The 14,091-nt window shown below is 41.6% G+C and overlaps 1 protein-coding gene across 3 annotated transcripts; it reads right to left on the reverse strand.

Moving 5' to 3' along the window:
- Positions 1-851: 851 nt before the first annotated feature.
- On the reverse strand, positions 852-14,047 carry nup35 (nucleoporin 35). 3 transcript variants are annotated; one of them, XM_076264255.1, is made up of 9 exons: positions 13,924-14,047; positions 13,202-13,372; positions 12,976-13,103; positions 12,830-12,884; positions 12,598-12,652; positions 12,176-12,245; positions 5,637-5,765; positions 3,792-3,950; positions 852-1,978 (listed from the first exon to the last, which is right to left on the reverse strand). In XM_076264255.1, the coding sequence occupies exons 1-9, from the start codon at positions 13,934-13,936 to the stop codon at positions 1,901-1,903; spliced, it is 858 nt and encodes a 285-aa protein (XP_076120370.1). In that variant the 5' UTR covers positions 13,937-14,047; the 3' UTR covers positions 852-1,900. The 3 variants fall into 3 exon arrangements, with proteins under 3 accessions (XP_076120370.1, XP_076120369.1, XP_076120371.1); XM_076264254.1 differs by having other exon boundaries at positions 12,598-12,739; XM_076264256.1 differs by lacking the exon at positions 5,637-5,765 and having other exon boundaries at positions 12,598-12,739.
- Between the last annotated feature and the right edge of the window lie 44 nt (positions 14,048-14,091).

Raw genomic sequence — 14,091 nt, forward strand, 5'->3', positions numbered from 1 at the left:
TGCCAGATGCTCAGAATTTTAATGTAGTGAAGTGTTCAACCTTTGTGTCCTCAATCTGGAGCTAATACCAGCAAGTATAATTGTATAATTCCCCATATAATTGCAGAAATCCAAGGCACTCATTAATTTCACGGACTCGGATTTGGGTTGTATGCACTCTAGATGAGACACATCTGCAGGCAGTACAGGTGAGAAACACTTTCCTACACTACAAATCCTTCAATCTTAAGAGGTTAAAGTCAGGGTCAACACAAGTCAACTCCAAATCCAGGACTCAGTGAAACACACTGCTGAGACAGTGAGTAAGCCTCTCGTGTAATGACTCCACTGTGATGGTCAACATAAAGCAACTCGGCTCAGGATTGCGACTGACTGAAGCTCAGCTAGAGTGGAGGTCTCTCTAAACCCAGTAGCCAACACATCAGAAATCAAGTCAGACCAGCCAGTTATCCTGTGTGTAATTAAGGATCATTATAGGAAATCACCATGGAAAAAGACTTGCCTTTTAGCATGGCTAAGCTTTGTCTTCAGATAGACAGACAGAAAGACACACACAGCAATCAGCGGGCTCATTAGTGGATCTTTAATTGAGCATTTTAAGTAAAGACTTTAGCACTTCCAGTCTGCACTTAACCGCCACCTGGCAGTCTAATCAGCTCGGCATTCAGCCCCTGACTCACTCTGCTCCTGCAGCTGCAGTAGCACCCCTTCACACCTACAACCTCATCACTCTTTCTGTCACAGCCAATCAATTGTGGCAACCTGCACAATGAACAGCCTTCACGCACAAAACAAACTAATAACTGGAGATTTCAAGTGGTGCACAGACCAAGGACGACAGGCGCGTGAAGTCATCAGAGAAAACAATCCTGTTTATTTATTGTTATGACAAGAAAGGGGTAAGTAAAAAAAAAAAAAAACACAACAAAAAAAAAAAAGCACAGTATTTGAAAAGCAGCAATACAAAAGTAGACAGCAAAATAATATGAATGGGGTGAAGGGTCATGAACACACTGATAACTGCCTTTCTTTCAATCAAGACATCACTCAAACAGTGAAGGGAAGGAATACACATTTTCTCTCTGTACAATATTGTTGGAGTTTTTTTTGGCCAGCACACACCCTTTTAAAAACTGATTTTGTCTTTTGCTATATTTGTATAAAAAATGTCTATCAAACCCTACAACCTAAAACAACCCCACACAATAAATGAAATCTCCTTTCAAAATTGTTTTCAATGTAAGACTTGGATCTCAAGAAGGACAGTCTTTCAGAAAGCTGCCCAATGTCTCTGGTCAAAGGACTCAAAACCAATACCATTACAGCCACTTAAAACGTCAATCACAGCAGACTGACATTTCAACCTCATCTATGGCCATGTAGGAATATTTCATCACTGAGTTAGTGCGCTGTTAAAACATAGCACCCTGATTATTTGCTAGAAGAGACTGAATATGTTAAGCACTATTTCAGGCCAAAGAAATGTAGGCTCTTACATATTCAAGAATCTGAAATGAATCATTCGCAGAGAACTGCCAGTGCATAATTAACTAATAGACAGCCCTGCAGTGTTGCAAACTTCAAGCCAACAGATCTTTTTAAAGATATCACAGCAGTCTCTTTTTGTGTTTGTGACAGTTATCAAGACATAATCGAGAGCTTTGTAGCAGTCCAACCCCCCGTAGACGGTGTTTCCTCCAAGAGCATTCTGAACCCAAAAATACCTAGAGACTTGTTTAAAGTCATTCACCTGATAAAGTGCTTTTGCTTTCACCCCACGTATTGTGTTCTCATTGTCCAGGTGCCCAGTCCCAAGCCCTTAGTTGGGCCACTGAAGGCTAGTAGCTAGTAATAGTGGCGGTGGTGGTCAAGTCCTAACGTTACACAGAAAGGCAGACGCTCACCAGCCGAACATGTACTCCATGGCTTTGGACACAAAAGTATCGTCTTTTCTTGGGGTCTGTCGGTCCGCAACAACCTATAGATAGAACATACATTTATGAGACAGGTCTTGAGAGGGTAGTTCATACATATCAGCAAAGTACAGTGAATGCATTCAACACAAGCTCCCAGTGTGAGGTGAATCTTTGACGGTCATTGTGCTTTGCTGAATCAATTAGGGGCAATACCTTCAAAGTCAATAGATGCAGAGCCAATAGAAGAGTTGCTTACTGCAGAATACAATCTGCACTCATTTCATTTGTGTATTGCACCACACACACCATCACACACCCCTCCCCACTAGGGGTCGACCAATTATCGGCCGGGCCGATTATTAGGGCCGATATTTAGCATTTTTATAATAATCGGTATCGGTCATTTTTCCCACCGATAAGCCGATATTGAAATGGATAAAGAATGAAACGCGCTACTTTGTCTGTAAAGCATCTCACTCCCTGCATTTGCTACTCTGTGGTCGAGAGTGTTGTCCCGCCCACTACACCGTCTGATTTGTTAGTTAGCACGAATGCAGCCAATCAGGACTTTGACTGAACACATTGAAAGTTTAGGATTCTCACTGAGGCAGACTGACTGGGCTTAAGCTGTACGGAGCTATTTTTCGAAGGTAGCCTAAGGAAGGTACCTTACATTGCTGAAGTTGCAATGAATCACAATCATCTACACTGAAGTTACAAAAACACCACTTTGTAAGCTATTGTCTCTTTGTTCCGGATCAATAAGTAAGGCTCCCACTTCCTTCATTTAGCGAATTCCCGATTAATGCACGTTAGTGATATGCTGTTTGCTGAAGTTGCAATGCTGTTTGCTGAAGTTGCAATGAATCACAATCATCTACACTAAAGTTACAAAAACATCACTTTGTAAGCTATTGTCTCTTTGATCCGGATCAATAAGTAAAGCACCCACTTCCTTCATTTAGCGAATTCCCGATTGATGCACGTTAGTTCATCGTTAGTATGCTGTTTAGCCTACTAGTTACAAACTCGGGTGTGCGCATCGAGAGTTCTTTGCCTCCGCCTCGTCCATTAATTGTGAATAACGGGACACCTTGGCGGACGTTACCCCTTAGGCCTACATAGTAGACAAGTCCTAAATTATGCGATAGCGAACGTCAAAAAGTCTAGTTGCTCCTTTTTGAAAACGGACCGTCAGAAAAGACCAGGCTACAGGCACCCAGGGCCAGCCGTAATTTAATCCGACCTGAAGTAAATCGCGTCCTGAGCTGGCTATTAATGTGCCTTTTAGGCTCACAAAAGTGTAGCTTAAAGCCTACATATGGACACAAATTGCATGCTTAAATAGCCTAAGAACCATTTTAAAACGGTTTTGTTAAACTATTCAACCGTAACACTTGCCATCACGCATGCACCTCTTCCTCTCTCCTGCACTCACACACACGATGGCAAAGCATCCTCTTTGTGACCGGTCCCTTAACATAGTTAACAAGCCCATTGTGTAGGCCTAGTCTAAGAAAATAATTGTTATCACTCAGCTCTTGGATTAACATCATACACAGGATTTACACTTGTGATGCAAGTTGATAGACAATTGTGTATCAAAAGAAGAAAGGAAAGTTTGCATAATTAAATGCTTTTGAATGATTTTTTTGCAGCATATCGCCTTTACTATCTACCCTCCTTTTTGACAACTGACATATCGGTTTTACATATTGGTTATCGGCCTCCTGTTTTGGTAATAATTGATATCAGCCCTGAAAAAAACATATCGGTCGATCCCTACTCCCCACACACACAAACACACACTAGTCCCAAGCTCCATTCATCCACTCCACTCATGTGTTCGAGCTCCAGCCCAAGGCTGTGTTGTACCTGGTAATCGCTGCTGGAGGCCTTGTAGGCAGCGCTGAGGGGCCTCATGGCGGAGCGGGGGGTGGAGACGGGATGGCTGGGGGTGCCGTTGGCCTTCGCCGGGGTGCTGAACACAGAGGCCGAGGAGCTGCCCCGCTCAGCAGAACCTTCCATCACATTCTGCACAGGGAGCAACAAAACACAAACACACACGCTCAATATGTGAGAAGAGGGAGGGGAACAAACAAACACAGACAAACATGCAAATGCTTGTAACCCAAGGTGCTGACTATGACGCATGAATCAATATGAGTCACGCAGTTCAATATTGGTCATGCAGTGACGAGCACTTTTATACTGTTTATGAACTGTATGAAACTGGTTTTTATTATCTGAGAGTTTTACCCAAGTGACAGCATGAACAAGAAAACTACTTTGCAGTGCTTATACAACCCTTGAAACTCATTCAATAACTTTGACAGAATATCAAAATACCAGTACCAACAACCATACTAACATACTGATACTAGTTATTGTAAGGCTGCTTAAAGTAAAAAGATATGAAAACATACAGAGATATGCATATATCCACAGATTTTGTTAGAGTGGTGAAATACATTCACACCGCTGACATTATATTGAGGAAAAAGTATATGCTAGTATGCTGTTTAGCCTACTAGTTACAAACTCGGGTGTGCGCATCGAGAGTTCTTTGCCTCCGCCTCGTCCATTAATTGTGAATAACGGGACACCTTGGCGGACGTTACCCCTTAGGCCTACATAGTAGACAAGTCCTAAATTATGCGATAGCGAACGTCAAAAAGTCTAGTTGCTCCTTTTTGAAAACGGACCGTCAGAAAAGACCAGGCTACAGGCACCCAGGGCCAGCCGTAATTTAATCCGACCTGAAGTAAATCGCGTCCTGAGCTGGCTATTAATGTGCCTTTTAGGCTCACAAAAGTGTAGCTTAAAGCCTACATATGGACACAAATTGCATGCTTAAATAGCCTAAGAACTATTTTAAAACGGTTTTGTTAAACTATTCAACCGTAACACTTGCCATCACGCATGCACCTCTTCCTCTCCCTCTCTCCTGCACTCACACACACGATGGCAAAGCATCCTCTTTGTGACCGGTCCCTTAACATAGTTAACAAGCCCATTGTGTAGGCCTAGTCTAAGAAAATAATTGTTATCACTCAGCTCTTGGATTAACATCATACACAGGATTTACACTTGTGATGCAAGTTGATAGACAATTGTGTATCAAAAGAAGAAAGGAAAGTTTGCATAATTAAATGCTTTTGAATGATTTTTTTGCAGCATATCAGAGAAAGTGGAATACAGTATGTCCAATATTCCAATATGTGGGTTAATGTTCTGCATTATGTCCATTATTCCAATATGTGGTTTAATGTTCTGCATTTCTCATTAGTGGGTCACTTTGACACTAAAAGTATGATTCTATGTAATGACTGTATGATATCTGTACTGTCCCTGTGTATATCTGTGTGTGACTGTACTTAGAGATAAGCGGGAATATTATGACTTTGCAGTGTTTCACTCTTCTGGCATATCTGCTCCGGATTGCCAGGTTCCACTAATCAGAGTCTGATTTGGGATGACCAACGCCATCTCCCGTCAGCCTGGAAGTATACTTAAACCGTAACTATTTCCTTGTCTAGTTAGAGCAGCTGATAGATCTTTAAGTGAAGTCATGCTGTCTCTCCCTTGATGCGCATCATTGTAAATAAACTGTTCCTGATTTTTCATACTATTGGTCTGACTGGGTCTCTATTCATCTGTGGTATCAAAATCACCATCAAGACACAGGAACAACCACATGTCTGATTAAAAGTGGCCCACCTTATCAATACAAGGCTTTACACCAATCATAATGGCCTCGCCAAAAATCCTTCCATCTTTACTGAGTGCTTTCCTTGCTTGGAGTTTGGACTGATACTGGATGTGCATCCAGTTGCCGGTGTTGGACATCTGTAATTGAAGACACACAGACATCTGGTAAAATGAGCAGTTGGCACTGATTTTGGTTGTCAAATCAAATGATATAAAGCTCAGCCTAGACTCTGGGAAATCATCTGTCAAAACATTTAAATGTGGATATCCTTCAGTGAAAATAAAACAAGTTATTTCCCCAGTTTTGTTTTAAAACTATTTATTTATCTATTTCTACAGTTATCCATGTGTACAGTACAGAACAGTACATAATATAGAAATATACTCGAGTCTGGGTCGTTTCCCGAATCCCACCCCATCCCTCTCTCCCCCTCACATGGCAGAATAATATATTATATAATATATATAGGGATGCACGATATATCGGCGGCCGATATATTATTGGCCGATAAGTGAAAAAATTAAAATATTATTATCGGTCCGATAACAGAATTCTGGCCGATAATTTGCGCCGATATTTTTTAAAGTCCTAATTTAGGCCTACGTATTAGGTCCGTCTGGCTACACTGAGCTTGGTTGGCTATACTTTTTCCTCAATATAATGTCAGCGGTGTGAATGTATTTCACCACTCTAACAAAATCTGTGGATATGCGTTCATTTGGGAATCTGGGGGGTATTCCAGAAAGCAGGTTTACTGGCTTAACTGGGTATGTTAACCCAGAGTTAGCGGTAAACCTGGGATTTCAGTTCCAGAAAGCTCAAAAATGATCAGGCTATGTAAGTAACTATGGTAACATAGGCTCTGAACTTAACCTGGTAGGGGGTAGGTTTTGTTCAGGTTATGTTCAATTATGTTCGGTTATTTCAGTGCATGTTCAATCAGGCCGCTATTTTTACACTTGTCACACAATGGCGTTTCATTTTGACGAAGGTCCGATTGACAAAGAAGCACAAAATCATGTAATATTCATCCGTGCAATTCACCGTGAGAGGGCGATAAGACCACGACATCACATGATAGCCTATCCATTCTTTTCCAAACAAGTTTTTCAAGAGCGCTAGAGTTTTTCAGCTGAATCCTAAATATAGGCTACTTGAAAAGCATGGTGGATTAGAATAGAATAAAATAAATCTTTAATGTAGGCTAGCTAGCCTACACCATATGGACATTTGTGTTTGGCTCACCAGACAGATGGACAAACAACATCTCAGACACATTGAAGATATAGGCCAATTAAAACAAGTACAGCACAAAAAAGGGGAAACATAGCCTATAGAAAATTAATAAATAAGTTTAAATAGCTGTACAGCTCAGCCGGGTATGCATGTTGTCACTAAGTTTGGTTAAGAATGCTGATGGCATTTGGGATAAAATATTTTTTTAATAGGCTACACACGCTCTCCGACTGGGAGTTTTTGTAGTGTTGGAGACACAGAGCATATCGGCAAGCTGTCGGTCGGTGCGTAAAGTTTGCCTTGCGCTAAAGCAGTTCCTGCGCAACTTCATTAGTTTTCCTGGATACAAACCCACAAGGATCATTAAAGTGTAGTTTCACCAACTGGCAGGTCAGCATCACTTATTAAATTTTCCAAATGTGCACCGAAATGTGTCCAATAGGCTACCCATGCCTTCCGACATTCACCCTTCCGATGATGGAGCGCAAAAGTTTAACTTGGCCCACAGCTGCAGGACCCGCGTTAAAATAGAAAATTACATTTGGGATTCTCAAAGAATTCTATGGCCCACTCAATCTGTGACAACTAGGCTAGTTTAAGAAAGCATCATTCAAAGCAGCCAATACAATACGTGATGTCCAGTGAATTATTTAATTGTTCTTTTGACATTAAATCTTAAACATACACATTTACACGGTCAGTTAGGCTATTCTCTGCCAAGCAAGGTCTCGGACGCAGGCGCTTAAGTATTGCTCTTTTTTTGTTATTACAGTTCTCTCCTCCTTGTAAGCCTCGACTACTCCGCCTCTAAAAAATACGGTGCTCAATTCCTATCGCCGGTTTCACTCATGGTTTCAACTCTCAATAGATGATGCCTTTAGAAGTTCGCCGTGAACGCGCACAACTCTAGGTTATCTAACACAGGGTTGATTGAACTAACTGGTAACCGGTGTTTTGGAACCGACAGCTCGGGTTTAGTCGCCACAGGTTCAGACAACCCAGAGGTTAAGTTTTATCTCAGTGTTTGTTAAAGGAGAATTCCGGTGTGATTTTGACCTAAAGTGTTTTGAAACATGATACCGAGTGTGAACGTATGTCTCATAGCCCATCTCGGCTTGTCCCCTGCACTCCGAAATCTGGCGCTAGTTAGTCGATGCTACCAACAAGGCGGTCAATGGTGGTGCCTCGGCATCGGCATAGCCATGCAAATAAATCACTGTTTTACACCATTTACGAGGCTCAATGTATCTCCACACTTGATTGGTAGACTTCCGAGGGCCCTGACATTTAAAACGAGACATTGAGAACTTTGAAAAAGCACTGGTAGTTTACTTACAAGACGATTTATACAGACAGTATCTTCTCGAAGTTTAGCGTTTGCAGCCATCTTGAATTTAGTCATGATAAGTCGAGCGACGAGTAAGAATGAACAGGTATGATTCAAAAAATAATTCCGTGGAAATGCATGGATTACAGTTGCTGCTACTGGAAGAAACTGTAATCCATGCATTTCCACAGAATTATTTTTGGAATCTGATCCCTTATCATACCTGTTCATTCTTACTCGTCGCTCGACTTATCGTGACTAAATTCAAGATGGCTGCAAACGCTAAACTTCGTGAAGATACTGTCTGTATAAATCGTCTTGTAAGTAAACTACCAGTGCTTTTTCAAAGTTCTCAATGTCTCGTTTTAAATGTCAGGGCCCTCGGAAGTCTACCAATGAAGTGTGGAGATACCTTGAGGCTCGTAAATGGTGTAAAACAGTGATTTATTTGCATGGCTATGCCAATGCCAATGCCGAGGCACCACCATTGACCGCCTTGTTGGTAGCATCGGCTAACTAGCGCCAGATTTCGGAGTGCAGGGGACAAGCCGAGATGGGCTATGAGACATACGTTCACACTCGGTATCATGTTTCAAAACACTTTAGGTCAAAATCACACCGGAATTCTCCTTTAAACCTCCTTTCTGGAATACCCCTCTGTGCATCTCAAAATCCTCTCGTGAATGATCCGCCATTTAACCTTACCAGAGCAGAGCTCAGCCCTATCTAGAGTCGTCTTGTGCTGATGTGTTTGCACCGCACTGGTCAGGGAAACAAATAAACAAACTCGTTAGTGGGACGAGTAAATAAGTAGGCCTAGTTCTAAGTTGTGTTTTAGTATTATATTTGCATTACTTTAGTTTGGGTTTTGTATTATTACCTAGAAATATGCTAACCATTCCTGCTTCAGTTCCAGACAGGTCATCATAATAAGTTATTAAAACCTTCGGGGCTAACCCCTTTCATTTCTGCTGCAGCAGGTTGTGCGCAACAGAGTAGATGGACATAAGATACAGTCTGAGGAGTTGCAGCTTTATTCAGTTACCCGCAGTTGAAACTAAACCTAAGTTTCCCTCACAAACTCTGATTTGGTCACTATACTGGATCTTCTCCAACACACATCCTCTACATACTTACAGCACACTGCCCCCACCTACACACACACACACTACACACACAGTCACTGCTCCACTCCCCTTCCGCCCACACACACATCTTCACTGTCATCACTCACATACATCATACATACAGTACTCTGCTTGCAATAGTAAGTCCCTTCACCATACTTGCAGTACACTGCCCCCCCCCCCCCCCCCCCAATACACAGCACATTGTCTCATGAGGAAGCTTCTCCAACACACATATTGCACACTGCCCTCTCCCCACATACACAGCACACTATCCCATCTCCCCTGTCATCCCCCCAACACACACACCAAGACCCCTGGCAGTTGGGTTAGCCCCTTGAGCCGTGGATCTGCCCAAGGTTTCTTCCTTGGTAAGGGAGTTTTTCCTTGCCCCTGTTGCTCTTGGGTGCTCCTTGTTGGTGCCCCCCCCCCCCCCAATCCCAATCCTCCCCCACCTTTCTTATGCAGCCCTTGCTACTTTATCTACTAAACCCCTCTTCTACTGCACTTTTTATCCCCCCCCCCCATAAATGCACAAATAGGCTGACACCAGACATAATTTCACTGCATTTCTTACTTCCAGTAACTATATGCATGTGACAATAAACTTCCTTGTACTGTAGCTTATTCCCAGCTGAGACGTTTATGAGTGTTTAGTCCTAAATGAAAACGATTCATACTCTCTAGCCACTCACTCGCAATTCACTGACGTCAGGTTCACTTAAAGGAGCCACACATACTGTAGGGCTAGGCTACTGTTATATTGACTGCTGTACTATTGAGGACTATTATGAGTTCTGTCCATCATTTGGTGGCAGGTAAAAATACTGCAATACAATTATACTTATTAAATGCTTTCACCAAAACACTTTTCACAATTTTTTTTCAAGAGTAATATTATCGGTTATCGTATCGGTATCGGCCACAACAAACCAATAAATATCGGTTATCGTTATCGGCCCTAAAATTCCATATCGGTGCATCTCTAAATATATATAAATATAGTGTGTGTTATTATTTCATTAGGCTATTGACTGAATTGACATTGTTTGTTTATTATTGCTAGTCTCCTTAATATAGTCTGACCAACATCTTAATTGTTCCCTGTTAAATTCAAGTGTTATATTGTTTTCTATTTCGCTTTGGACAAAAGCGTCTGCCAAATCCCATAACCATGCACATTTTTGTTAATATATATATATATATACATACAGCGGGGAAAATAAATATTGAACACGTCAACATTTTTTTGAGTAAGTATACTTCTAGTGAAGCTATTTGTATGAAATTTTCACCAGACATTAGTATTAACTTAGGTAATTCACACATATAAAAAAATCCAAACATTAATGTTCATAAGTAGAGTTATGAATAAAAAAGTGGAATGCCACAGGAAAAAAGTATTGAACACGCCTACTGAAATTTCTTAAATACTTTGTGGAAAACCCTTTATTTGTAATGAGAGCTTCAAGGCATTTCCTCTATGACAAAACTAATCAGTCGCAGTATTCAGGTGTGATTTTGGCCCATTCTTTTAAACAGATAGTCTTTTAATATTGAAGATTCCAGGGGTCCCACTTGTAAATCCTGATCTTTAGGTAACTTCCAAAACTGTTCAATTGGATTTAAGTCAGGGCCTGAATTTCCTTTCTCTGAAACCAATTGAGAGTTTCCTTTGCTGAATGCTTTGGATCGATCATTGTCCTGCTGGAAGGTCTAGCCATGTCTCATTCTCATTGTTCTGGTGGATGTCAAGATTCTCCCAGAAAAAATGGCTCCATTCATCATTTCTTCAACTGTATGAAGTCTGCCAGTACCATGAGATGAGAAACAGCCCCACACCGTGATGCCTCCACCTCCAAACTTCACTGTTGGTATGGTATTTTTAGGGTGATGCACAGTGCCATTTCTCCTCCAAATATGGTGTGTAGTATGACATCCAAAGAGTTAAATTTTGCTCTCACCTGACCAGAATACATTCTCTTAGTATTTTATAGGCTTGTCCAAATGTTGTGTAGAAAACTTTCAATGAGCTTCGACATGTTTTTCTTCAGTAATAAAGTCATGCGGTATGAGCGTGCATAGAGGCCATGGCGGTGGAGTGCATTACCTATGATTTTCTCTGTAACAATTGAACCTGCTGCCTCCCAGGCTTTCTGGAGTGGTCCTTGGCTCTTAGGCTACACTTCTGACTATCCTTCTGACTTCCTGGTCAGAAATCTTGTGAGGAGATCCTGTGCATGGCCGATTGATGATGCAGTGATGTTCCTTCCACTTGCAGATAATGGCTCCAATACTGCTTACTGGATGATTCTGAAGTTTTGAAATGCATCTGTTACCAGTTCCATTGATATGTTTTGCAACAATAATGTTGCAAAGGTCTTGGAAGAGCTCTTTGCTTTTACCCATCATGACATGTTTCTTGTGTAACAACTTGGTAACGAAAAACCTTTTTATAGCTCATCAATATGTACTAACCCAGCTTACATTAATTTGCACAGATAGGAGAGATAATTACTCTCTAACTATGTATAGATTCCAGCTCGTTCCTTGCCATTCCTTGCCTTTGTGTACAGTTTTTTCTTAGTGTGTTCAATACTTTTTCCCTGTGCCATTACACTTTTTTACTCATAACTCTACTTAGGGACATTAATGTTTGGATTTTTTAATATGTGTGGATTAACTAAGTTAATACTAATGTCTGTAGAAAATTTAATGCGAATAGCCTCTCTGGAAGTATACTTACTGAAAAAAATGTTGACGTGTTCAATACTTATTTTCTCCGCTGTATATATTCTGTAATATATACAGTACATATACAGGGATTATGCATTAACAAATAGACCAGGATTCTCACCACATGTTTCAGAACGTTGCCATACTGAGCAAACTGTAAAAGGATGTAGGAGGCAGAAGCAGGAGGAAACCTGTGGAAACAGGAAGAAAACCATGTAGAAATGCATTACCGGACACTTCAAAACAAGTCCAAAGTAAAACCTATACCAAACACAGATGAAGATCAAACAACAGTGTACTGTGCACTGTATAAAGCCAAAACCCATTTGCTATTGTGGTCTTGAAGAGCAATGCTGGATTGACAAGCGTGGGAATGCTCCTAACTGGGAATATGTCCATGAAGACATGAAAAACGAACAGGATGATTCTACACACCTCTTTCAAGCCACTTCATAAACCTGACATAACAAGCATATCCTACTCACATGGTCTATGAAACTTACTGTATACCATACTGAAAAGCCATGCCGCCAAAACACTTACCCAAATACAGTGACCCATGTGTCATCAAGCTGGTCCTCAGACGAAAGTGCATCACCTTGAGTGAAAAAGGGGTCAATCTGTGCTGGAGAAAGTACGGACTTCCTCTGTTGGCTTAAACTGGCTGGACTAAACACACTAGAGACTATGAAAGACACACATACATAGGGGTTAGGTCTACAAGACAGGGTAGCAAAGAAACAATCTGCTAATACAACGATGCTAAGAGGCTCACCTGTTCCTGGGGTTCCTGGAAAACTTGGCAAAGGAGACTGCAAGACAGAAAATGGCTGTGGAAGACAACAAAAGGTATAAGCAGTTTTCAGGCACAACCTTTTCAGATTCTGTTTGAAATCAGAATTGTGGTAAAGATGTACTCACTTGTCTCCGTGCACTGAGAGGGGACATGCCAACCCCTGGGCTGGCTAGGTCGTCATATATACTTCTGACTGGAGGTGCCCCACTCTTGTCTTTGGGAGTAGGGACCACAGGCTGAGGTGGAGAGCCTCCTGTTGTACAGAGGAGTTCCAAATCAATCAACACACTGCTCGTTAGTAATAGTAGGCCTAACGTTACATGACTGATATCAGGAGCATATTTTCCATACCTGCCATAAGAGGCGATCTCGTCTCGGTTCCAACACCGCTGACCCCAAAAGTGCGAGGCTGGGGTGTGACAGGTGCTGGCAGGTCTCCCATCAGAAACCCGGGTAAAAACTGGGCGCCTGTTCCGGGCTTGGGCGAAGTGGGTGAGCCAAGCGTCATTGGTTCTGTGCCTACTTCAGTATAAAAATGGCATCAAATTAGTCGCCTACCAATAAACGACATTTCATGGCCAGATATCGCTAAACGTTCATTCTCTTGTTCATGATCTGAATGTATATGACTAAGTGGCAATTCAGTCCAACACTTGTAGTTAGCTTTTAGCTTGCTAGCAAGGCGTCTACATTCACATAACGTTAGGCAGTTAACCTAGAACTAGCTAGAACCTAGAAGCAATGACTTCGGGCTAACTGATGTAAGCTAACGTTAACGTTAGAGAGTATTTCAACATTGCGCTAACGTTTACTTATAGGCCTCGGACCGATTTGTTTTAATCATGTTCAAGGTTTCTGTAATTGAATCAACAATCGTTCTATTCATCTTTTCTGGACGTGGTTAGGTTAATATTGTACCGGCTATGAGGCTAGCTAGATAACTCCATCTGAAACTTGGTGGTTCTGCTAGCTGATTGCTAGCTAGTTAGCTATCTAGTTAGCTTGTCACCACTGTCAACTAGCGATCTTGGCACCAAAACACTTTCTTTCAAACTGATTAGCAATCTACCAACCTTGAAATTCCATCGCTTGAGACAAAGACGAGTGACAATCTAAAATCCCAGGGAACTAACGTGGGACCTGCTCTGTCTTCACTGGTGCAGAATTTTCAAATAATGGCGGAAATTGCGCGTGCTGAAAAAATCACGGGGGTGCGGCGTACACACGTTACGCAGCGAAAC

The sequence above is a fragment of the Alosa pseudoharengus genome, unplaced genomic scaffold, assembly GCF_046254945.1.
Source record: "Alosa pseudoharengus isolate Yale_2024_CS ecotype anadromous, Long Island Sound unplaced genomic scaffold, YU_APseudo_1.1 YU_APseudo_1.1_scf_3, whole genome shotgun sequence".
In the NCBI taxonomy this organism is placed as follows: Eukaryota; Metazoa; Chordata; class Actinopteri; order Clupeiformes; family Clupeidae; genus Alosa; species Alosa pseudoharengus.